The 26,152-nt window shown below is 36.2% G+C and overlaps 1 protein-coding gene across 4 annotated transcripts in view; it reads left to right on the top strand.

Annotated features, from left to right (window-relative positions):
- Positions 1-26,152, top strand: part of LOC138711198 (relaxin receptor 1-like) — a 125,016-nt gene that overhangs the window by 51,884 nt on the left and 46,980 nt on the right. For 3 of the 4 annotated variants that reach the window (XM_069842571.1, XM_069842570.1, XM_069842569.1), the window contains exons 4-8: positions 3,252-3,363; positions 4,719-4,787; positions 15,466-15,537; positions 19,020-19,160; positions 25,742-25,810. In XM_069842571.1, coding sequence (XP_069698672.1) covers positions 3,252-3,363; positions 4,719-4,787; positions 15,466-15,537; positions 19,020-19,160; positions 25,742-25,810 — 463 coding nt within the window. Of the gene's footprint in view, positions 1-3,235; positions 3,364-4,718; positions 4,788-15,465; positions 15,538-19,019; positions 19,161-25,741; positions 25,811-26,152 lie in introns of all 4 variants that reach the window. The other variant, XM_069842572.1, reaches the window with a different exon arrangement.

Here is a 26,152-nt window from a genome sequence, read left to right as displayed (position 1 = left end):
TAATAGTTCCCCATGTCGATGTAGATTTCATAGTACTCAGCTCCTAACAGAAATGAGTACCAGGATCATTTCTAGGGTTGCCAGATTTGATTTTCGGAGAAAGGAATATATTCACCAAGAAAATAAGCAATATGTATGCTAACGTCCCAGGAATTTAGTAGCATAATTATAATTGATGAATTGTTTAAGGTTTAAGGTCATTCTTAATTCTATTTTAGACATATAACATTATAAAGACATTTACGACATGTCAAATTATTTTACCAAACAGATCATTTCTAATATTTTATATCCTCTGACAATTTGTTTTTAACTGGCATTTTTTCAACTAGCCTTAAATTATCGATAGTTGTATCAGTTTATAGAAAAGGAAATAAGATTGAACTTAGCAATTATAGGCCTATTGCTAACATACCTGTATTTTCCAAAGTTTTTGAATTACTGTTTCATTCATTTCATTTTATTTAGTGTTCTGCACAAGGGCAGGCCTTTCACTGTAAACCCAGCTTTCTCCAATATTTTCTATTTTCTGCCTTCCTCTTTATCTCCTTATATGGTCAATATATCTTAATGTCGTCTATCATCTGACATCATATTCTGCCCCGAACTCTTCTCCCGTTCACCATTCCTTCCAGTGCATCCTTCAGTAGGCAGTTTCTTCTCAGCCAGTGACCCATCCAATTCCTTTTACTCATCCTGATCAGTTTCAGCATCATTCTTTCTTCACGCACTTTTTACAATTCAACTTCATTTCTTATTCTGTCTGTCCAATTCACACGTTTCATTCTTCTCCATATCCGCATTTCAAATGCTTCTATTCGCTTCTCTTCACTTCATCGTAATGTTCATGTTTCTGCCCCATACAATGCCACACTCCACTCAAAGCACTTCACTAGTCTCTTCCTTAGTTCTTTCTCCAGAGGTCCGCAGAAGATGCTCCTTTTTCTATTAAAAGCTTCCTTTGCCGTTGCTATCCTCCTTTTGACTTCCTGGCAGCAGCTCATGTTACTGTTTATAGTACACCCCAAGTATTTGAAGCTGTCCACTTGCTCCACTACTCATTTAGAATTCGCAAGTTTACCTTCTTTATTTTTCTTCTTATGACCATGGTCTTCGTCCTTTTTAATATATATGTTTTTTTACTTATTTATTTTTATTTTTTGCTATTTACTTATTTATTTACTCACTCACTCACTCACTCATCCACCCACCCCATTTACTCATTTATTTATTCATTCATTAATATCTTTAGTTCATTCATTCATCCAATTCATTCATTTAAATAATTAATTCACTTAATTCATTTAAGTAATTAAATCATTTAATTCATTCAATTAACTAAATAATGTATTTAATTCATTCAAGTAATTAAGTAAATCATTTAATTCGTTCAATTAATTAAATAATTTATTTAATTCATTCAATTAATTAAATGATTTATTTAATTCCATTCAATTAATTAAATAATTTATTTAATTCTTTCAATTAATTTAATAATTCATTTAATTCATTCAATTAATTGAGTAATTCATTTAATTCATTCAATTAATTAAGTAAATCATTTAATTCATTCTATTATTTTTGTGTTTATTTACTTATTTATTAGTTATTTACTTATTTAATTTCTTATTCATTCATTTATTCATTTACTTATTCATTTATTCGTACGTCCATTCATTCACTTATTCATTTATTCGTTCGTTCGTTCATTCATGTATTCATTTATTCGTTCATTCATTCATTCATGTATTCATTTATTCGTTCATTCATTCATGTATTCATTTATTCGTTCATTCATTCATTCATTCATTCATGTATTCATTTATTCGTTCGTTCATTCATTCATGTATTCATTTATTCGTTCATTCATTCATTCATGTATTCATTTATTCGTGCATTCATTCATTCATGTATTCATTTATTCGTTCATTCATTCATTCACTTATTCATTTATTCGTTCGTTCATTCATGTATTCATTTATTCGTTCGTTCATTCATTTATTCGTTCATTCATTCATTCACTTATTCATTTATTCGTTCGTTCGTTCATTTATTCATTCATCCACTTATTCATTTATTCGTTCGTTCGTTCATTCATCCACTTATTCATTTATTCGTTCGTTCGTTCATTCATCCACTTATTCATTTATTCGTTCGTTCGTTCATTCATCCACTTATTCATTTATTCGTTCGTTCGTTCATTCATCCACTTATTCATTTATTCGTTCGTTCATTCATCCACTTATTCATTTATTCGTTCGTTCGTTCATTCATCCACTTATTCATTTATTCGTTCGTTCGTTCATTCATCCACTTATTCATTTATTCGTTCGTTCGTTCATTCATCCACTTATTCATTTATTCGTTCGTTCGTTCATTCATCCACTTATTCATTTATTCGTTCGTTCGTTCATTCATCCACTTATTCATTTATTCGTTCGTTCGTTCATTCATCCACTTATTCATTTATTCGTTCGTTCGTTCATTCATCCACTTATTCATTTATTCGTTCGTTCGTTCATTCATCCACTTATTCATTTATTCGTTCGTTCGTTCATTCATCCACTTATTCATTTATTCGTTCGTTCGTTCATTCATCCACTTATTCATTTATTCGTTCGTTCGTTCATTCATCCACTTATTCATTTATTCGTTCGTTCGTTCATTCATCCACTTATTCATTTATTCGTTCGTTCGTTCATTCATCCACTTATTCATTTATTCGTTCGTTCACTTGTCTGTCTGTCTGTCTGTCTGTCTGTCTGTCTGTCTGTCTGTCTATCTATCTATCTATCTATCTATCTATCTATCATTTATTTATTTATTTATTTATTTACACTGTCACAGTCAAGGCCATGAGGCCTTCTCTGCCATACTACCGGAAGTGAAATATCAGTTCAAATAATAATAACATTATTCACTGATTAGAAATAGATATTTAATTTCACCAATTGTTCAGTACTCAAAGCTGTATGTCCTCCCTTAAATGTGCAAATGTTTCATAACAGCTAGCACGTTTCGAAATCTGCTCTAATATAGACCTATGCACGAAATTTTCCTTTGAGAAATACTGAAGAAACAGCTTTTCCGTCGAAATTATTCAACAGATTTTGTTGTTCACATACTTCACTAGAATATTCATTTTTTTCAGTTCTGCACCTTCCTCCGCTAATACCCGCAAAGCGCGTGAAATCACGTCCTCATAACAAAGTTTATCCTTTCACGTGGATTCCAGTTGTTTGTTGTTTCAGAGTTGGAGTCACTGCCTCGGGGTTGTCTGTGCCGGGACAAGACCTGGGTCTTCTGCAGAGAGCTGGGACTCACACACGTGCCGCAGGATATCAGCACCAATGTCACCCGTCTGTGAGTACCCACATTCGAAACATCGCTCTTTCAGGCAAACAACACAAACAAATAAATACAACCACACAGGTGTATACAAACTCACATGCAATAGTTGCGACAGTTTCTACATTGGACAGACAGGCAGATCATTCCAAACTCGATACAAAAAACACATTAAAGCAATAACCAGAGGACACAATACATCTACATATGCCGAACACATAACTAATGCTAACCACACATACAGTAACATAAATACAGACATGGAAATCCTACACATAAAGGATGCGTCAGAAAGAACGGATGGATTTCAAACTATCGATACGCAACGAGGAGAGAGATATAGTGAGGGGGACCACGACTGTTGGGTCAGCCATAGAATGCAGTTTCAGTTGAGAACATGGTGTTGGTCTGGTGTACAACGTGCTTTCATCGTAGAGACATTTTTGAAAAATGAAGAGTCTATGATCGCCACTCAGGACTCATTTCGACATCGGATGTCACGCTAGGATTCCAACTCGGAATACAATTTTGCGGTGGGTGGCTTCATTTCGTATCACAGGTTCAACATTAAAGAAGAAATCAACTGGACGAAATTCTATTGCACTGACATTGTCCGAGGCTACGGTAAGATCTCGCGCCCTGCGACTTCTTTCTTTGGGACCATTTGAAGGCGTAAGTTTGTAAACATCGATCACATACACTGGACGAACTGAAGACAGCGATTCGCGAAGAAATCGTGGCAATTGCACCAGTTATGACTGTGAAAGTGATGGCGAACACCAGAAAACGCCTCGATGCCTGTATTGAAAGCCAAGGACATCATATGGATAATGTTGTTTTCCATAAATAAACTGCATGTATTGGTGAATATGTTGATAACAATAAATTTTTGATTTGATGAATCTTTACAATTTTCTTGCCATGTGAAATTCATCCGTTCTTTCTGACGTACCCTGTACAACCCAAAAACCAAAAACTCAACACACTAGAACAATATGAAATATATAGACACACTAAAACACACCCCAGTCAAATTCTCAACACACAGATCAATTTCAGAACACACACACTATTTGACACAACTCTTAATCACACGAACGCACTCACACAACAGGCAACGAATTTGAGATAGCACCGAGATCTAGTAGGCTCTGAGGATGGTGTCAAGTAGCACCGAAACAGCTGTAAGCCGCACATGCTTACATAATTAACACGAGTAAGATCGCCATTTAATCAATTATTTATATTCAAGTGTTCAAAGTAGTGTACGAAAGATTCAACATGAAATTTATAAACAGTTCCTTAGAAGACAAATGGTTGCGTATCAATGTATGTAATTATTGTACCTAAGACTTATTTCTCTTCCGTAGGATTTTATCCAACAATTCCATCACATTGAGTCAAGATTCATTCAAGAAGTACCACAACCTGGAACTCATGTAAGTAGATTGAACTGCATGCTTGTATAGCAGTAACACCGCCAGGACAACTAGACCGACTATTCTTCGCTGTTTTGTCAACCATCACTAGTGAGCTCTATACAGAGTGTCCCATTTATCTTGTAACTTTTTGTTTGGATAGGTATTGGAATTTTTGTTTTTGAGTGTTATGTTAAAACGAGGGGCTAACATGAGTGTGAAGATTTGGTGCATGTAACTACATTATGGTACAAGATACACGTGACGTCATCAATTTTTTTAAATAGCACTACATACTTCAATCATGTTACATTGATTACACACATTAAGACGAGTTAAAAAATGTATCACTATGTCACCTTCCTAATCAATAACAACAACAAAACGAAACAAAAACGTACTTCCAATGTGATAATGTTATGCTTTGAGAGTTCAGAAGATGTTCTAAATGGTGACCATTCACATTAATGCACATTCGAAGGCGTTCCTCGAAAGATCGTATGACTGTCCGAGATGTTGCTGTCTGAATAGACACACAAGCCTGTCGAATGCGTTGCTGCATATCGTTTGGTGTTGTCAGAATGTTCTGGTACACACTGTCCTTTACAGTTCCCCACAGGAAGAAGTCGAGTGGTGACTAGTCCGGAGAACGTACAGGCCACTGTACGTGGATTGTGGCGTGGACAGTTGTTGTGGTTTGTGTACATGTTAAGACAGCAAACACACAACACACGACGTATACAGACGTCAGTCGTCTTTCGTTTTGTGTAAGTTAACGCACAAGATGAACGGGACACCACAACAAACGGCACATTCTGATGACATTCATTTTGTTGTTGTTATTGATTGGGAAGGTGACATTGTGATACATTTTTGAACTCGTCTTAATGTGTGTAATCAATGTAACATGCTTAAAGTATGTAGTGATATTTGAAAAATTGATGACGTCACATGTATCTTGTACTATAATGTAGTTACATACACCAAATCTCTATACTCATGTTAGCCTCTCGTTCTAATATAGCTCTCGAAAACAAAAATTCCAATACCTATCCAAACAAAAAAGTTATAGGCCTAATAGGTGCACAAGATAAATGGTACACTATGTATATTTTTAGAATTAGGATTTTACTTATAACTAGGGAACGGCTATCTAGGTGCTAAAGTCATTTTAATTTTAATAAATACTCCATTTTAGCTGAAATTTATCTACAAAGAACTGGTTATTATTTTCTGAGAAAATATTCGTTTTTACAGCGTAAGGTCTCACAGATTCCGCCATATTTCTACCTTCTAAAGTAAACAAACTTTTCTGAAGAACAATTATACTACTGAAAACAGGTTCGTCGTTTCAAGGAGAAAAAGTTTAAGAATCTTAACATGCTGCTTAGAAGGTGAAAAGACATTGCATCTAGGAAAAAAAGAACCTAATACAAAAATAGAATGCACGTAGCAAAGTTGTGTAACAAATTACAGCGTGGAACAGTTCCGCTGGCATTGGAATAAATTAAAGGTTTTGTGCACTTCTCATTTCATTACTAGAGCGGGTGAACAAAGATGTTCGAGCGGGAGTTTTTACGCTTACAAACCAAAGCCATCCAAGTCTGCAGTTCATTTTCGCGGATTACTCTGCTTCCCGGGCGATACAAAAACAGGGGGATCCATTACCATTAAGGGAATTCTAGATCTCTTGGAACTTTTTGTACCATGCAAGCGTAAGTTTCTTCTTCTGGTATCTCGAAAAGTTGGTAGAAGAAAATTACGTGTTGCGTTTGACGTCACGAGATCGAGTTTCCGCTCGAATGAGTAAATTTGGAATCACTAACATTTCTGTAATCTCTGACTCACGTGATTTGTTTAACGATTCAATTTGGTATCCTCAGAAGTAGTTTCGTTCCTTACCGATATAGTGCAGCACCCGCCAGTTCCTTGGCCAGCTGTTATTAGGAAGAGGGATTGCTTTGTCTTTTTGTTTCTTAGGTCAAAATTCAAGATAGAAACAAAAAAAAAATGTTTTCATCCACAAAACAATTCATGCCAGAAAGGATTAAATACTGGTTAAGTTTATATTCATTTTTTTCTGTTTATTTGTCGAATACCACATGTTAAGGATTTTGCGGATAAATATTTAATTCATACATACCTGAGTAGCCTACCATTTCAAAATAGAAAGTAAAACACATTGAAATAAAAATGAAAATTGTATTGTCTCTCACATTTGCAATACAAAGCGGAATGACAACCATTGGCTATAATAGTCAACATCACTTTCCCATTGCGTCCGCCAAGTTAGCTCTGTGTTTTTTAAAATACTTTTTTTCTTTTCTAAGTTTTCTTTCTGTTTATCTTATTTCTGTTTTCTGATTTCTTCAAACTAGTACGTACACAACACCCATGCCCGAGGCGGGACTCGAACCCACAACCCTTCAGGCCAAGCAATAAAGACATGCCGTGCCTCTACCGCTTGCGCCATCCAGGCTGGCATGTGGTAGCGTGTCTTTCTACAGACAGACCCGGGTTCGAAATTGTTTTGTAAAATTTCTACATCGGGACTAGGAGAGATTGCGGTGCACAACTTCTAATCACTAGATTGTGCACCAATATGCCTGGGTTAAATCCCAAATCTCTCCGCAGTGTATATGAAGGGAAGGCATATGTCACTGTTGATAGTAATTCGCCCGTCGGAAGGGGACGTTAAGCCTGGTAGCCCCCTTGGTGCTATTCGACAGGAGTAGGCTACGTGCCGGCACCGGCTTTCCCCTTCTCCTTTCCTCACCTTCATCATCACCCTCACCCATTCCCTACGCTATGCTTACACGAACACTTAACATCCACTCATTCTAGTACACGACATAAGTCTTCACAGATACCCATCATGCATAACGTGGCCCGCCGAAGTGGTGTGCAATTTGAAAATGGCACAGTCCTGCTTTCTGTCCGCAGTATGCGGAATCCGGATCACGCAAGTGGGTAGGCACTAGACACACACACACACACACACACACACACACACACACACACACACTTTTCAATTGCTACGGTGCATCCATAAATGCACAGATACCTGGATACTAGAGATGAACAAATCTAACTGCCGCTCTCGCTCGCTGTGTTCGCTGCATTTGTCTCTCGAGTCTCCTCTCGCACGCATCAAGTCTCGCTCATCATTCTCGAAATAGCATTTGGTCGGTGTGGAAAGATTTCATAACTTTGAATAACATACATCATTGAAATAAATATCATTAGAGATGTTTAACTGTTACAAAAAGACAAAACAAAACAGTATCTGAATTATCAAAATATCCTGGATCTATTATCAGATATTACCTATGGTGTCATAAATAGAAAAAAAAAATCTCAAGTAAATTTGCATTTCTAAGAAACATAAAACATAACGTTAAATAAAGCGTTAATATTTTTTTTTACTTGAGATTGTACATTTGATCTCAAACGTACGAAAAAAAAAATTCTAGCCTTTTAATAAGGGTCTAGTAAGTAAATAAAGACTGGGGAACGGATTATTATACACTGAAAGGTAGAGATGATGTTTCAAATAGGCTACTTGATTGTTTATACATATATAACAATTGCCAAAACAGATGACAATTCAGTTTGGTATAAACAACTGTGACGATTCAAGGATGCTTGACGTTTGAGAGTTGACCATTCCCGATGTCTTGAACGTTCGCTTAAGGAGTTAGATACAGCTTACAGCAGTCAAATTTTTGGAAATATTCAACATCTTTTTCTTCCATTACAGTATCTTGTACAATAATGAAAATTGGTATGTGTAAAACACTGTCCTTCTGCTATATGAAAAAAATATTATTATGATTAAAAAAATTATATATACAGTATATATATATATATATATTTATATATATATTCAAAATCCAAAATGTGCAATTCGCTGTGAAGTGATGAAATATTTCCCTCATAACTCATAAACTTGTTAACTTTTAATGTTTTCTCTCTTTCATTTTATTGCTGAAACTCATATTTACAATATCATGCTCTTTCAAGTACATTCCTTAATAAATAATATATTTTTTTATTTTGTTAGAAGAAAATACCGGTTCAAATTCAAATTCAAATTCAAATTTATTTACAATTTACATATGAAATGAATACATGTGAATAGATACCCGAACTGAGCATATGCTCGTGCTGGGGTGCAGTCCAGTAGTCTACATAAATTTTATATTTGACTATTTTGTAAAATGAATTTATTTTTTATCAGACAATTTATCAAAGACAGAGAAGTGATCTTGCATCATATTGTAGATATGACATTGCATAAATACACACAAGAAATTTCATAACAGAATGTTGGATAGTTTTTTAGTTATGTAGAAAACGCTTCATCACTGCACAGTGAACTGAATTTTGAAAAAAAAAAAAAAAAGAAAGTAAACAATTTTTTTTAAATCGTAAAAATAATTTTTTTTTCATATAGCAGAAGGACAATGTTTTACACATATTCATTTCATTATTGTACAAAATACAGTAATGGAGAAAGAAAAATGTTTAATATTTCCAAAATTTTACTGCTGTAGGCTAAGCTGTACCTAACCCCTTAAACAGTCAACGACGCAGGCAATGCTGTCGTGCGGGTTTCCGGCTTTGCAGGCGCTGTTACTCTTGCTTTCTCGATCGTTGTTCAACTCTGCTGAATATATAATAATATGAATCTCAATCACACAGAAAATTCCATTATCCGATTTACATTCGATCAAGTATAGGGCGAATAATCGAGTCTACTGTAACGTCTTCACTTTTGTTCTTAATTTGCTGACACGTCATTTCAACTGACATTTTCTGCTAAAATCAAATCTAAGACGTCATCTTCTATCCGTTCCGGTTCTATACGTGTATACCCATTATTCATTCAATGGCACGCTTTTTACTTTATATATTTCATCCTGAACTATCTTCTACTCGCTTGTCTGCCTTCAGATGTCGACAACGGAAATATCGGTATGCAAATTAACACAGATTTCTGTCCTCTTTTCATTCCATTTTCATTTCCATATTCTACATTATAATACTTAACATATCGATTGTTCTCCGCTTGACAAATACAGTTTTGTTTTAGCCGGAATTATTACTTTCAAAGTTCGCTTTTTTATTCTAAACTAGTGGCTTGTGCAGCAAATGCTGCAAACTAAGTTCATTAGGCGTTCAAATAAACATTTTTCAGATTTATTTTCAATGAAGAATACCAGACATTGGGAAAGTTATTTGCTTCCATAACAATGAAAGATAATCTCTCTCGTGCCATTACTGAAGAGAACCACGCATATAAATATCTACACCACACCGCCATTAAATATATGAAAAAGACCCAACTCCACTTGATTAATAATTATAAAAATATTTGATTTTTAATAATATTATTATCTTACGTAAGTTTTATAGCTTTCAGTAACATATAGCCTACTATATATACTATATAGCCGCCACTCAGTAAAATATAGAAATCAAAATCTAATTTAAGTTATTCTCTACATCTACTTATATAACCCCAAAACGTTTCACTTTCATATCATCAATATAGCATTAATATGTATAATTAATGAAAAATAGTCACATCATGGCATTATCTACAATAATATTTAATTTCTAATGGTAATAATGTCATCAAACCACCTCAAGTTTTGTAGTTTTTAATATCCAATACACAGCTGTACCCAGAAAATTACACACCACAGACTCGAACCTGTAAATTATTTTTAGTAAGTTAAGCTTTTAATGACCAATTTAATTTGAGCTCTAAATATGTCAGCATTCTTGCAGATCATGGCCTTCGTGTAATATTGTTTACTGTAGTGTGTGTTTTGTTTTATTCTGAAATGCAACACGGCCGACTTGATGCTCGCTTCGCTTCTCCTTTGCAAAAAAGTGAAGGGAATATCAAGTCGGCCGTGAATGCTATTAGCTAGTTCTCAAAACTGACGACAGATGGATTTTGGAAAATAGGAACATTATGTTTAAAAATTGACATTTCACTGAAAACTACTATTTTTCCGAAAAACTTTGAGTTCTAAGCTTCAAAATGAGGGGACTCTATTAAAATCCGTCCAGCCGTTTTCCCGTAATTTCCATTACCAATTCAAATTATATATATAGATTAGTGTTATTATTGTACTTTAATTTTGGCATTGTATTGAAGTCAATTTGTACATTTAACTTACGAAAAATATTTACTCTTTTACAGTTTGTTATATTAGTGAGTAGTTATAATTTTTATTAGATACTGTCTCATAAGTAGAGCCCGAATTTCCACGAAATGCTTTTAAATAAGCTGGTTACACTTCTCAAACTTTCGTTTTGTGACTTATTAATTGCAAATAACCGTACTTCTTCCGTGCACGTTTGCATGTTTTGGTCTTTTTTGGAAGCAAATTCATCCATAATGCATATTTTGAACATTTTAAATTTAATAGCACATATTTATAGGAATATGTACGATAAGACTTTCTTGTGTTCAATTCTAACATACCTTGTTTACATGTTTCGACCTATTTATGGGCCATCCTCAGAATTGGTCTTTGTTGGTCTTTGCGCCTCTTGTTTTGTTTCCTGTGAGGGTGTGTTCGTGTTGTATAATGTAGAGTCAAAGAGTGTGTGTGTTCTGAAATTGAGTTGTGTGTTGAGAATTTCGTTGGGGTGTGTTTTCGTGTGTCTGTATATTTCATATTGTTCTAGCGTGTTTAGTTTCTGGCTTTTTGGTTGGATGTGCAGTATTTCCATGTCTGTGTTGATGTCTTTCTGGGTGTGGTTAGCATTTATGATGTCTTCTGGATATGTGGAGGTGTTTTGTAATTGTATTATGGCTGTGATGTGTTCTTTGTAACGTGTTTGAAACGATCTGCCTGTCTGTCCTATGTAGAAGTTGTTGCAGGTATTACATTTGAGTTTGTATACGCCTGTGTGGTTGTATTAGTTTGTTTGTGTGTTGAGATGTTTTTGTAGAGTGTTATTTGTTCTGTATGCGATGTTGTAATTTAATTTCTTGAATGAGGTTGCAATTTTGTGTGTGTTTTTGTTTTCGTATGTTAGTGTGATGTATTTTTTGTGTTCTTGTGTTTGTGTTGTATTCTTATGTTTTTTGTGATTATGTTTTGTCTATTATGTTAGGGTTGTATCCGTTTTCTTGTGCTATGCATTTGATTGTGTTTAGTTCTTCGTTGTAATCCTGTTGGTTCATTAGTATGTTGAGTAGTCTGTGTAGCATTGTTCGGAATGCAGCTTGTTTGTGTTGTGTGGGGTGGTTGGATGTGTTGTGTATGTGTTGTTGTTGTTGGTTTTCTGTATACTTTGAATGTGTGTTGTCTACTTTTGTTATTTATACTTTTATATTGCATATTATGTCATTTCTTCTCGTTTTATTCTATATTTTATGTTAACTTGCATAACAGGGCCTTTTAAGAATGCTTTTCCGTAGAATCTGGTATTTCCACGTTATTAATGTAATGAGAAAAATAGAAAAAAGCTACCGGCAGTATGGTTTCGTGACATCCTACCTGACAACAAGTCTTTGGACTTTCCACAAAATGCTCCTTTTGTTATAGTGGCATTTCCAATCCCCAACTCTCGCTCATTACGAACCGAAGGTCAAAATATTGAAAGAAGGAAGACAGAAGTAGCATGCTTGTAAACTGCAATTTAGTTTTTTTGTGTCGAATTGTGAAGTGTTGCCATAGCTCCTGTTAGAACTGCAACAAGAGATCTTGTGTCAAAATAGATTGAGGGACAGGAATTTCTAAACACGGATGGTGATTGTATAGCAGCTGTGACCAAAACTCGAGCTGCAGTGATTACATGCGACAGACAGCCTGTGAAGTAAGGAGACGGGGGAAAGGTACTTGGCATGAAAACTACAACCAGTGGTGGTTCCTGTACTAACATCTTGATCAATCCCGCGGATAAAAATCTCAAGCTTTGCTGTATCAGTAATGTCACTGCTGTCATCAAGAGCCAGTGAAAAATATACGATTTTTCTTGCTTCTTTTTTAACCTTCCTCTTGAATATAATCAGGAATTTTCTAAATTCTTCTCTCGACGCTTGGTCGAGAAATTCATAGTTTTTCAAAAATAAAAACTTCTAATGGACAAGTTATTTAAGCTATTTTAATAATTACTCTTTTGAGAAATTCTGTTCTATTAAAAGGCTTTAGAGCACGAGATATTACAAACCCCATTAGGCAGTTGACTTCCTTACATTTATTTATCTCATCTTTCTCTTCCTGGCTATGATTTAAGACATGTCAATTCCTGGCGTTTAATAGTTCGTTGGCACGTAATATTGAATCAGTTTTTCTACGATATTATTATTAAATTAATAACTAATAAATTGTTATCCTCATCTAAAGGTTAAGAAGATTAAAATTGAGATAAAACCTAAGAATGTTATCCTTCTAGGGAGAAGATCTAAAAATATCAATATTCGTGCACGTACAGAAGAATATAGAAACACATACAAGTTAGTGATCAGTAACAATAATATATATTATTTTAATGTACCGAAGTACATATGATATTTCCATGCAGATATTCTGCGTCATCAACGATGACACCGGGATGGGTATCCGGTGTGGCTTAGTGGATAAAGCATCATCACGTAGAGCTGAAAACCCGGGTTCAAGTCCCGGTGCCGGAGAGAATTTTTCTCCGTTCCATTACTCTTTCATCAGTAACAATAATAATAACAATACTAATAATACATTATTCAGCGTGGCAATTAATGTTTCTATATACTCCTAATTGAACCGTTGAGCAAAGTAAACATATTACATTTTGTCCGACAGAACAACAAAAAAGTTCTCCTTCTCATTCTTTACGAAACCACCTCTTACTACTTGTAGAGACAGAGCGTCACTGCTTGCCTTCAGTACGCGAATGAAACACACAGCAATGTACAGGAAACTCCTCGTACCCGTTTGAATGTCTGTGATTACACGATGTAATCACGACACCCACTTTGGTCACAGCTGATGTACAGTATCTGTAGAAAAAATCTAAATCGAAAAATCGAAAGAGAATTGGGAGGACAAATTAAGAAGGTACGCAAAACGCGTCCTTGCAAAGGGTTGGGGGCTGTACAAAACTAAATATGTGAGCTCCAAGCCTGTTGGCCACTAGTCTCACTCCGGGTTACGCTGCTCCACTGAAGGAACTCTAGAAAATTTTGAAGGGGAAGCCGAAATTGGACGTAACCTCTTAGGTACCACATACGCGAGGGGGACGGAGATTTGATCAAGTGATCACGCAACGGGGCGAGGAGGAGATGGCTGGTGTTTGCCGTTAGGATGGCAAGACGCTGTCATCTGTTGTTCGATGACAAGGCATGTGAAGGCCGTCGGAAGAAGCGCCGTGAAATCTAAATCTGCAATTTGAGAGGTCCCTGTCCTTTCAAATTGCGACTAATTGAATGGCCGCGTATATTTAAAAGACAATTTATAGGTTCTGAACTAGGGCATACGTCGTTTATATTAAAGGGGAATATATATGGGGGAAGGGCATATAGCTCCGTGGCCCATTTCTTATAGGGCTCATCCCGACATTTGTCTTACGCCTTAGGAAAACCACGGAATACCTTAGGCAGGATGAGTTGCCTCATATATTAGAGACTAGCCAATTTGGCTATTATGTAGGAGGTGATTGTTGTCATGAGCCGTGTTGAATCGTCTCAATTAGAGACCAGCCATTTGGCTTTATGGTGGCTCAATTACGAAGAGAGGGGAGAGATGTAATTATTAATTAATTTAGAGTAATTAGAGAGATTAATGGGGATATGAGTGCAGGTCCGTGGCCCATTTCTTTTAGGGCTCATCCCGACATTTGTCTTAGCGCCTTAGGAAAACCACGGAAAAACCTTAGGCAGGATGAGTTGTCTCAATATCAGAGACTAGCCAGTTGGCTCTTAGGTAGAATGACTCTATGAATCGATAAGATCATTTTCTGTGTTCAAGAATGTGCTACAGATAAACGCATGAGCTTAAGTGAAGAAATTGTTGAGAAACTAGTTAAAATAATTTGTTGAAAATAACATAAGAATGTAACACAATGTAGAACTCGATTTTGATAGTGCATATTTTTACATATTTTTCACTTCATGGTGCACGTTCTGTCATACGATAGTTCATGAATGCATGCATGTTTTAAGATTTGATAGTGCATGGAAACCCGGGCTTGGTTTTGGACTAAAATTTTAGTTGGATGTATTGTGACATGAAATTAATCTAATCTTCAAAGTAAAGACCATTATATTCTATGACATTGAGCAACTTTCAGCAAGGTTTGTTATCCCACGACGGCACCAGTTTCTGGTTTTTGATGGGAAGAATTCGGTGATACCTATTTCAGCGGATTCAATGTTTTGGGAATTTCTTCCGCGCAGGAAGTTGGTTATGGCTTGAAACAGGGATATATGCCGGGTAGGGTAGCAGTTAGATTCCTTCAAATTCCTGGATGTTTTCCGTGGTTGCTCGTATTATCCTGTTGCAACAGAATTCTATTTCTATTAACTAAAGTCGGATAACTCTCTCGATCCCAGATTCCCAATTAGCACGGTATACTAATGAATAATCTAAATTCTTTCAATGTTTTAGGACTGAATTCCCGCTTTAACAGATGCATATTTTTATCAAAAACTCTTGTATAGAGTGGTTGAAGCTTTTTTTCTTTGTCCACACAGACACTTAGGGTGGAACCAGATCTCAGACATTCCCAACGGCATGTTCAAAGGACAGCGCACCCTCCGACGTCTGTAAGTATAGTCCTATGTTACATAATCCATCACTCAAGCAGGTGAATACCCTCTTAACTGTATCATGTCACAAGATAACCTCCGCCATGAAGGAAGTAGGCTACAGTACACCGGAGAATATGAAACAACATATCAATGATTGGTTTCAAGAATATATTTATAGATTCTTTAACCCTTAACAATACTTTAAACCAGATGTCTCCAAAAAGCGTATCGTCATTCGCGCTCTCGATGCTGCCCGTCGAACACAGTGTGCTGTAAGACTAGAGAAGGGGAAGAGACTCGTACCTCAACAGATGGGAGCGGTCAGTGGGGGATCGCGGCAACGGTCTGCTTATGTTTACAAATAATATCATCAAAAGAATAAGAAATATACGTTTGTATATTATTTTGACATACTATGAAGCTGGAGCCCCGTCTGTTGCTATTGACACAAGCCATTGCAAATTCAACCTCTTCTGTTCTATGGCGCCTTTCAGTGCCTGGAAAAGTTCTTCTCCAGTTGTATTTTGTAATTACATCTAGAAGACATTCAGACACAGTAAAATGTTCATTAACTCCTCGGATGAAAATGGCTAGGTGAGCTTTGACATTTCTATCTGTGCTTTCGTCCAATGCAAGTGAGCAAGCTACAAACTGGTTAATTGTGGTTTCGACTTCAGATTCAATTACATTTACAATCTTGAAATTCCTTCTCTGAACTGTAATTGGAAACAATTTAATTTTCTTAAACTTTGACTTTGTTCTGGACACAGTATTTTAGTAACGTCCTGTATGCACGATTTTACAAATGACGCTTCTGTAAAGGGCTTCATTGATTTTCCAATATTCCAAGCTAGAACATAGTTAGCAAGAAGCTTTTTTTGTTTAAGACTGAGAACACGTGTATGATTTGTGTTTGTATTTTCTTGTTTTATATTCATCAAAATATTTGTAGGCTTAAGCATTTCACCTAAAATTAAACAAAAAACTATAAGTATGTCATGAGGAACTGAGTGTAAACGTATTGTAATATGCTGATTATTATGTATAACCAACAGTTATACAGATAGCCCCAAAATAAATTATTTTCACATGTCCAACATGTCTGTAATTATATGATATTCTTTGTGAAGAGTCGAGTATTGTCGTCGCATGTTGAATTTTAACACACCTTAAGAATTTTCGAAGAAATTAAGCATTTCACATTCTCCCCACTAACACAAAAAATTTCTCTTCCTCTTCATCCTTGAATGTACTACGTCCAAGATTAGAAGACATTGTGAAACGGTGGAACACTCCGACCAACACAATGATAATGGCAGTCCGCCACTGCTCTTCGTTTGCGCATAAACATTGAGTACAGAACAGGTGGGGATGGGTGAGGCGGAGCGCGCTCATTACGTACTGGCTTCGGTTCCGTTCAGGGGCTTACTCGCGAGTACGGTTTTGGAGACGCCTGCTTTAAACACTAATACACAGGGTGTATCAAAATATAAGGTCAATCGCTAAGGACGTAATGGAGGACCTGAAAAATATGTTAATACAATACAATTTTTTCGATAAACTTTCCTATGAATGTCATACTCTATGGAACCATTTGGTATTTAATTTCGCTAAATAATCATAGTTAGTACTTGAGTAAACAAGTTTTTTATTCAATGCAGTGGCACTTGACCGGAGTCATTGGCCGTACAATGGCGATAAAAACTAAAATGAAAGATAGAAAACAAAATAAAGTGAACAATGTGCAAGTGAAACTACGAAGGAGAGGATGTCAGCACTGCTGCATTCAATGCGGCATCCTCTCCTTCGTAGTTTCACTTGCACATTATTCACTTTATTTTTTGAATAAACATTAACGACTCGTATATCATTAAAGTCCATCGCAGCAGATGCTGAAAATGTGTCCCACTCTCACATACGCACAAGTCTACTCTCGTGTTGCAAGTTCTACATTTCTTGCTATCTTATCTCCTCTGCAGCTCGTGACTTCTTGCAACAATATCATCTTTATTTGATATCCCAGAACTGTACACATGTGCCTTTATGAAGCCCCATAAATATAAATTCATTGGTGTCAAGTCTGGACACCGCGTCGGCCAAGAAACAGGGCCATCCCTGATCACAAGTTGAAGACTGTAAAAATACGGTACATTTATTATAACAGAGCAATTTTATTGAAATAAAATGACATTTGGGTTCATAGTGTAGGGTAAAGTTGCCTATTTCCGTGATACCACTAATCCCGTAATACCTTTTTTTTAAACTGAATGTCAGTCAAAGCTTTGACGTTCGACCATAGCGCCAGACATCTTTCTCGATAAAGTGCATCTTTCGCCTACTTTTGAGACATCGGTGAACTTCTTAGCAAGATATTCAACCCCATGACATTCAGTGAAAAAACGTATCACGGAATTAGCAGTACCACGGAATTGGCAGTATCACGGAATTGGCAGTACCACGGAATTGGCAGTATCACGGAATTAGCAGTATCACGGAATTAGCAGTATCACGGAATTAGCAGTACCACGGAATTAGCAGTACCACGGAATTAGCAGTACCACGGAATTGGCAGTACCACGGAATTGGCAGTACCACGGAATTAGCAGTATCACGGAATTAGCAGTACCACGGAATTGGCATTATCACGGAATTAGCAGTATCACGGAATTAGCAGTACCACGGAATTAGCAGTATCACGGAATTAGCAGTACCACGGAATTAGCAGTACCACGGAATTAGCAGTATCACGGAATTAGCAGTATCACGGAATTGGCAGTACCACGGAATTGGCAGTATCACGGAATTAGCAGTATCACGGAATTAGCAGTATCACGGAATTAGCAGTACTACGGAATTAGCAGTATCACGGAATTAGCAGTACCACGGAATTAGCAGTATCACGGAATTAGCAGTACTACGGAATTGGCAGTATCACGGAATTAGCAGTATCACGGAATTAGCAGTACTACGGAATTAGCAGTATCACGGAATTAGCAGTACCACGGAATTAGCAGTACCACGGAATTAGCAGTATCACGGAATTAGCAGTTCCACGGAATTAGCAGTATCACGGAATTAGCAGTACCACGGAATTAGCAGTACCACGGAATTAGCAGTACCGCGAAATTAGCAGTACCACGGAATTAGCAGTATCACGGAATTAGCAGTACCACGGAATTAGGCAATTTTGCCCTGTAACTATCATAGGGACGCTTATCATAGTGCAACTCGAAAACGGGGATGGATTCAGAAAAACGGTATTAACATGTTTTGCAGCAAATCAGATCTTCTATGACCTCCATAACGATTCTCCTTATGTTTTGATATACCCTGTATAGCAGCAATAACGTCCACTGACATTAGTGATTCGCCAATGAGTTCTCTGACTTGCAGGTTGCTTGGATAACGACGAAATTGTTAAGACTAAAGTTTATCGATTCGAAATGTGTTCCATCGTCCTAGTGCAGTCGTCACTGCAGTAATTTTTGTATTTACAGATTTTTGTCGAAGAACAGCCTGACGGAGCTGCGTCCTGGAGTCCTGCAGGATCTGCCCCATCTATCCTGGCTCGTGCTCCAGGACAACTGTATCTCCGACATCGATCTTGACACCTTCCAATATCTCAACCTCACTTGGCTGTAAGTTGCAAACTATTTCAGCACAGAGTGTTTATTTCAATATAAGTACTGCGAGTTCAGTTCAAAGCGTGTCATGACTCGCTGTATGACGTCATGTGGCTAGTCGATGAGCCTAGAGAATTCAATCTTCCTACACTTCCACAGAGGTGTATTACTTATGTGCCAGAGAAGTTGCCTAGCAAGTACGGCGTTCATTCTGAAGAATACTTACCGATACGTACGGTAACGCCGGTAGTGGCAGGAATGTGAACAGTTTGGAAACACGTACTGAGGTGAGTTTTTTCTTACTGTCGGAATATGGGTGAGATGGTTAAGACGATTACTTACGTACAGTATTTGTTGACATTAACTTCCACTGTCAACATGGACACGGAGCATTTGATTTGTGTTGTGGAATGTTGCCGTACGCAACCGATGATAACAAATACCCTGCGTACGACTTGCCCGCGCAAAACACAGTTCGAAAGAGGTTATGTAGCACACAGACTTTATATACCGCCATCTGTTGCTACGACGTTCAAGTTATACCGTACACGTTCTCAAGTTCAGATTGAACGCCTTGATTAATAGGCACTTCTCTGACATAAAAGCTGAAACTCGTTTCAAATCACTGACTCACAACAGTGACGTCATGACACACTTTGAAATGAACACCCAGTACAGTCGAACTTACAAAATTCGAACGTTTTTAATTCGAAATCGTGAATAATTCGATCTTTTTGCGCGGTTCTTTGACATATTAAAATTGTCCGTAATTATTTATGAATTGACAGCATAGTCAAGCACAAGGCTTACCTAGTACAGTGGCGGTTTTCTGAATGTACTAAAAGAAGACACATTTTGGAAGTTGTTTCAATACGTAATCAGAGCGAAATTGAGAAATATGACATATATGGCCCAGGGTTTGAACCATGGATTTAGTTTTAAAGTAGCGTATGGATAACTTGAGCAATGATCACTGGAGTAACATTTATTTGCAAAATACAGTGTTGCCACATTAAACATTCTTTGGACCAAATTTTGTCATTAACACTTTTGTCTCCATTTTTACGCCCAATTCACACTACGTAGTACGTATGCGCGAATTCTTGAACACACTGTATAACTGTATTAGCCTAAATAGATCACATCTTGATAGATAAACGAATACATACTATTACAATAGACATTCTATTCTTCAGAGGGGCAGACTGTGATTCTGGCCATAATTTTGTAATTGGAGAATTAATAGAAAGACTGTCAGTAGCCAAGCGAGTAGAGCAACAAGTTAATATTAGGAGATTCAATATTCCGAAATTAAAAGATGAGAAAACGAAGCAACATTATCATGTCGAAATTTCAAATAGGTTTGCCACTTTAGAAAGTTCCGACGAAGTTGAGGAGGAATTAGATATTAATAGCGTGTGAAAAAGTATCAGAGATAATATCAAAATTGCAGCTGAGCAGAGCATAAGCTATTATGAAAGAAAGAAAAAGAAACCGTTGTTTGACGAATATTGTTGCATCGTAGTTGGAAGAAGGAAACAGGCAAAATTGAAATTTGTAAGGGATCGAATCTGTTTCTTCTCCTTTCGTTGTTTACGTTTCTTCAATAGAGTTAATTATGACTATGATAATATGAAATGACGTCTGATCTTCGTAAACTCGCCACGGGCATTTAGGAATCGAACATGTAATGCTGTGTAAAATGTTTCGTGCATCATTTATATTGCCCCATTTATTTGAGTAGAAGTCGGATTTCGAAACACGCAGTCAAGACGCTGCCACGCCCACCAGTCATCAATTACCTGGGTAACAGAAGTGGGTAAACATGGAAATTTTTCCAAGTGATGTATCTCAGGATCTTGACCTTTTTGTGAACTCTGTAACACGGGAAGTTTCCTAGAGCCCGAATGGGATCGAACACACGCCCTTCTTTCGGTGATATGTCAATGTCAATCTAAGTACTACAGCCAGCCGATGTTACGCAACCTTTGTAGCATAGCCTTCATGCTGAGCTGAGACCCTGACCGTGGGTTCGAATCCCGCCTGGGGCATTGATGTTTGTGCGATGTCACCGTCATGTCCTTGCTATCTTAGTTGGAGACTCGTCGTCCTGCTATGTAAGCGTCTGCTGTCAGTTGGAGCTGAAGGTAAGTCTCCACATGGGTTACCTAGCAACAAAAACGTACAGACGAGCGCGTCAGTCGGAGATTCTCTTTTATTTCGAGGACACCAAATATGCTTAAGTTTGTTGAATTTTCTGACCCTTCTCATTTCCTAATTTGTTTTCTATTATGTCAGAGACCTCTGTACAGAGATCAGTTCAGAGGATGACGGAGGAAGGGAAACGTTCCCATCCCGGAGCTCAAAATGCATCCTCAGGAGATTTCAGATTCAGACTAAAATGGACACTATTTTAAGCGTACTGGAATTAGTCAATGATGATTAGAAACACATGATAGACAGGTAAAAATGGTTTTCACATTATCATAGTACAGGGACATCATTTTATTTTTACTTCAATTTTTATTGTACCTTAGTTTTTGAATGTACTTCACTCCCACCCCCTCTACTAGTAAACATCCAACCGTTCTTCACACGGAACCAAGCGTATACAGTCAAAGTCGCCTTACGGTCATAGTAAACACGAACAGTACTGAGTTAATGAGTATAATGCGTTCCAGAAATATGTTCGCTTTCAATATTGAATCATATTCTCGCACAGGTACTGTCGTCCGTTTGCCTATGTCGCATCCCGGTTTCCCCCACCCACTTCTGCCCGTCCCTTTGTGGCTGGGCTATTTTAGCTCTTTTCTGAAAACATTAATTACTGTTAGGAATTGGACGTCTACGTAATATTATAAAACTGTTTAAAATAACTTAAATAAAAGGACCTCGTTAAGTAATTAACTGTCACGTGATTTCCCCCCTTTCTACGACCCTGCGACAAAACCATTTGGACGGACAGTAAATAGGATGTCTGAATAATTTTATCTTTTCAGATCGGGCAGAAGTGAAGTTTGAATTTACAATACGTAAGGTACTCTTTTATAGATTAGGTACACAATTATTTCAACATGAGTTACTAGTACGAAAGACGAAACTGGTAATTGGAATTAGGTATAATAGTCTATGTGCGATAATATGCAAAAGAGAACTGAAACCTGTATAGAAATGAACGGCCATCATTTTCAAAAATGTGTTTAAATATCCATATTATGATTATTTTTCAATTTAACTTCATTCTCTATATTGTACGCTAATGTGCTGTAGACAGTATAATATACACTGCATAATGAATACGTCCGAATGGACAGCTCAGTTCGAGAGTAAACACACTTATTGTTAATACTTTACTGTATTTTGATTAAACAAAAACCTAATGAAAATTATCAAACTCAAAATCGCGATATTTCCTACTTTACGTATATGGATGAACTACTTTTCATCCCTCCTATATCTACTAAAGTGATTTGTTTGTATCTTACGCCAGTATCATCGAACTCCAGTCGTTGAAGAGGATAGCAAACGGTGTTTCCGGTTCACAACCTTTAAACCAAAGGTATAGCCAGGTTAATATTAGAAATGTTATTAAAAATAAAATGATGTCCCTGTATTAATTAACCCCATTGAAGAAACGTAAGCAACGAAAGGAGAAAAAACAGATTCGATCCCTTACAAATTTCAATTTTGCCTGTTTCCTTCTTCCAACTACGATGCAACAATATTCGTCAAACCATGGTGTCTTTTTCTTTCTTTCATAATAGCTTATGCTCTGCTCAGCTGCAATTTTGATATTATCTCTGATACTTTTTCACACGCTATTAATATCTAATTCCTCCTCAACTTCATCGGAACTTCCTAAAGTGGCGAACCTATTTGAAATTTCGACTTGATAGTGTTGCTTCGTTTTCTCATCTTTTAATTTCGGAATAATGAATCTCCTAATATTAACTTGTTGCTCTACTCGCTTGGCTACTGGCAGTCTTTCTATTAATTCTCCAATAACAAAATTATGGTCAGAATCACAGTCTGCCCCTCTGAAGGATCGAATGTCTATTGTAATAGTATGTATTCGTTTATCTATCAAGATGTGATCTATTTGGTTGTGTGTCAATCCATCTGGAGAATTCCAAGTATATTTATGTATACCCTTATGGGGGAATAATGTACTTTTAATAATAATGTATGTATGTGTATGTATGTATTTATTCACACTGCAATGGGTATATACCCGGTGGCAGTGGTAACTAATTACACTCAATAATGACAATAATAAACTTATTAATTAAAAATACAATTAATGATAATACTAATAATTATTAATAATAATAATAATAATAATAATAATAATAATAATAACAACAACAGGGAATATACTAAATTAAATGAAACGATCACTTAAAATAACATTTGAAATATTCTAGTTTGTATCTTAAAACTAAGATCGAACTAAAACTCACGAGTATATGTTCATATCTGCACAAGTACCTTTCAACATTACACTCATTTCTCTGTCAACTCACTCACTGCACTGGAACTACGACACATTTCACTGATTCTATCCTGATTTCACTGACACTTCAAAAACATTTCACTGTTCAAATATAATGCACTGCCACTGTAAACTATAAAGCTTCACTGACAGGAACACGTTTCACTTACACAGCACACTTCACTGACACGACATACTTCTTCACTGATACAACACACTTCACTGACACAACATAATTCTTCACTGATACAACACTTCAATAACAACATATCATTTACACCCTTTAAATACTGTGTATAATTACCGTCTATTAGTAAGGTCCTTAAGCCTATTTTTAAATGCATTTTTGGTTGTTGGTAAAGCCCTTAGTAAGTCTGCAGGTAAAGCATTCCAGTCCCTGATAGTACGATTGGGAAAAGAAAACTTTCCAGTGTCCGTCCTCTGTCTTCTTTCCCTCAATTTATATGAGTGGTCGTTCCTTGAAGAGTAATTTGGCGGCTGCAACCTATTTTTATTTCTTTCTTAATAATAATAATAATAATAATAATAATAATAATAATAATAATAATAATAATAATAGTTTTTATTTTGCCTGACAGAGTTAAGGCCATCAGGCCTTCTCTAACACTCAATCAGGTTGGAGGCAGATATATAAAAATACATATACAAGTATTAACATAAGGAAAAAGATTGAATACATATGAATGCAGTCACAAAATTAAAGAAAGAGTATAATTTTTAAAATCGGTATGAATTATATTGAAACAGTGACAATTGCCTATAAATCAGAGTTATTAGAAACAATAAAGTAATAAATATATACTAAAAAAACTGTGGCTGCAAAAATCTAATTTTGTGTATTAAAATATTTCTAAATAACTTAGTTTTAAAGAACTGAGTACTAAGACTACCCCTGATGTCCAGTGGCAGCGAATTCCAGGAGCGGGTCATGGCTATTGAGAAAGAACTTGAGTAAAGAGATGTCTGACAATGTGATATTGTTAGCAACACGTGCTTTAAACGAGTATTGCAATTATGATATGAAGCTAGAGGCAAGGTAGTTGGGTGTGGAATTATGTATAGTTCGATATCGCAGGCAAAGAGGATGTACAAACGTCTATCTTGCAAGCGGAGCCAGAAATATTACGAGATATGATCATGTCGGCGGATATTGAAAATAAAACGAACGCAGACATTATGAACACGTTAAACGTTTAGTTGACAAAGTGGGGCACCACAAGGGTCTGTACTAGGATTTCTTTGAGTTTATTAGGAAGGAAATTTTTCTGGCGTTTCAAAGAATGCATGATAGAGAAAACTTTTCTAGATATATCTGATTTGCGTATTCAAGTTCATATTGGAGTTGAAATAGATGCCGAGGTTTTTTTACAGTAGCACTGAAAGGAATGATTGGGTTCATGACAAAGACAGACTGAAGGATGTTCATATTAATAAAGAATAACAGTCTATGTTGGCCTAAGAGAATAGCTTGGGTTTTATCTGGATTCAGATTTAACCCAAATTTTCTGGCAAATTATAGATTGACAAAAGATCATCATTGAGACTCGATATGCTTTCATTAAGAGTATCAGGACGAGAGTGAAGGTCATCTGCATATAGATGATATTGGCAGTGTTCTGGAAATGGAAAAAAAATGTCATTAATATGTCATGCTATGGTTAGAGAACGTCATTAAATAAATTATGAGAATAACCTCCAAGCTTAATAATTATTATTTGCATTATTTAACACTTTTCGTTTGTTTCTTGTACAGTCATTTTTTTTTATTTCCGTTGTATTTAACATAGCTTCATGCGATCGTGGCAGAAATAACAGAAAATTCAATATAACGTTGCTGAAACATTAGGAAAGGCAACCAAATGAAGTTACAGTTTAGATAAAACGGATGGTTACTGAAAAACTGTGTTTTGATTAGAAATTAGACAAATTTACTTGACAGACTGAACAGAATGAAAAAAGTCAATGATTAATATGAACTCTAGGCGTTTAAAAGTACAATACTTATATATGTTAAAAAGCAACCAACACGCAATACTCTATGTTTACACTACACTAAAAGCTTACAATTTCTGCTTTTTTGCAGGGACATGACGAGAAACAACCTTACCCTCAAAGGCAAGATCTTCCCGGACCTGCCCGAGTTGAAGCAGTTGTAAGTGTAGAGGAAGCTAACACACAGCCAATGATACTACACACTGAAATTTGAACTGTCATGTCTAGTATGTTTTCACTTTGTTACACAGATTGGTCCAACAAAATCTCACGATATAATTATTATGATGAACTGATATAATGTCCACGTTTCTTCTTTATATTTCCAGTCAATTTTATTGTGACATTCAATTCCAAAACACTTTCTAGAGCTCAACAGTTATTGTTTTTCTGAAAACAACTTATGTAATTGTAATGGTCTCTATTTTTTCAGTTTATTAACACTAGTTTCTTTCATACGTATGTGCGTCACAAAAATCGGACGCTTTAAGTAGAGATAAAT

The sequence above is a fragment of the Periplaneta americana genome, chromosome 12 (genome assembly GCF_040183065.1).
Source record: "Periplaneta americana isolate PAMFEO1 chromosome 12, P.americana_PAMFEO1_priV1, whole genome shotgun sequence".
Lineage (NCBI taxonomy): Eukaryota > Metazoa > Arthropoda > Insecta > Blattodea > Blattidae > Periplaneta > Periplaneta americana.
The sequence above is the reverse complement of the archived record's forward strand: the minus strand, read 5'-3'. Positions and strand labels throughout refer to the sequence as shown.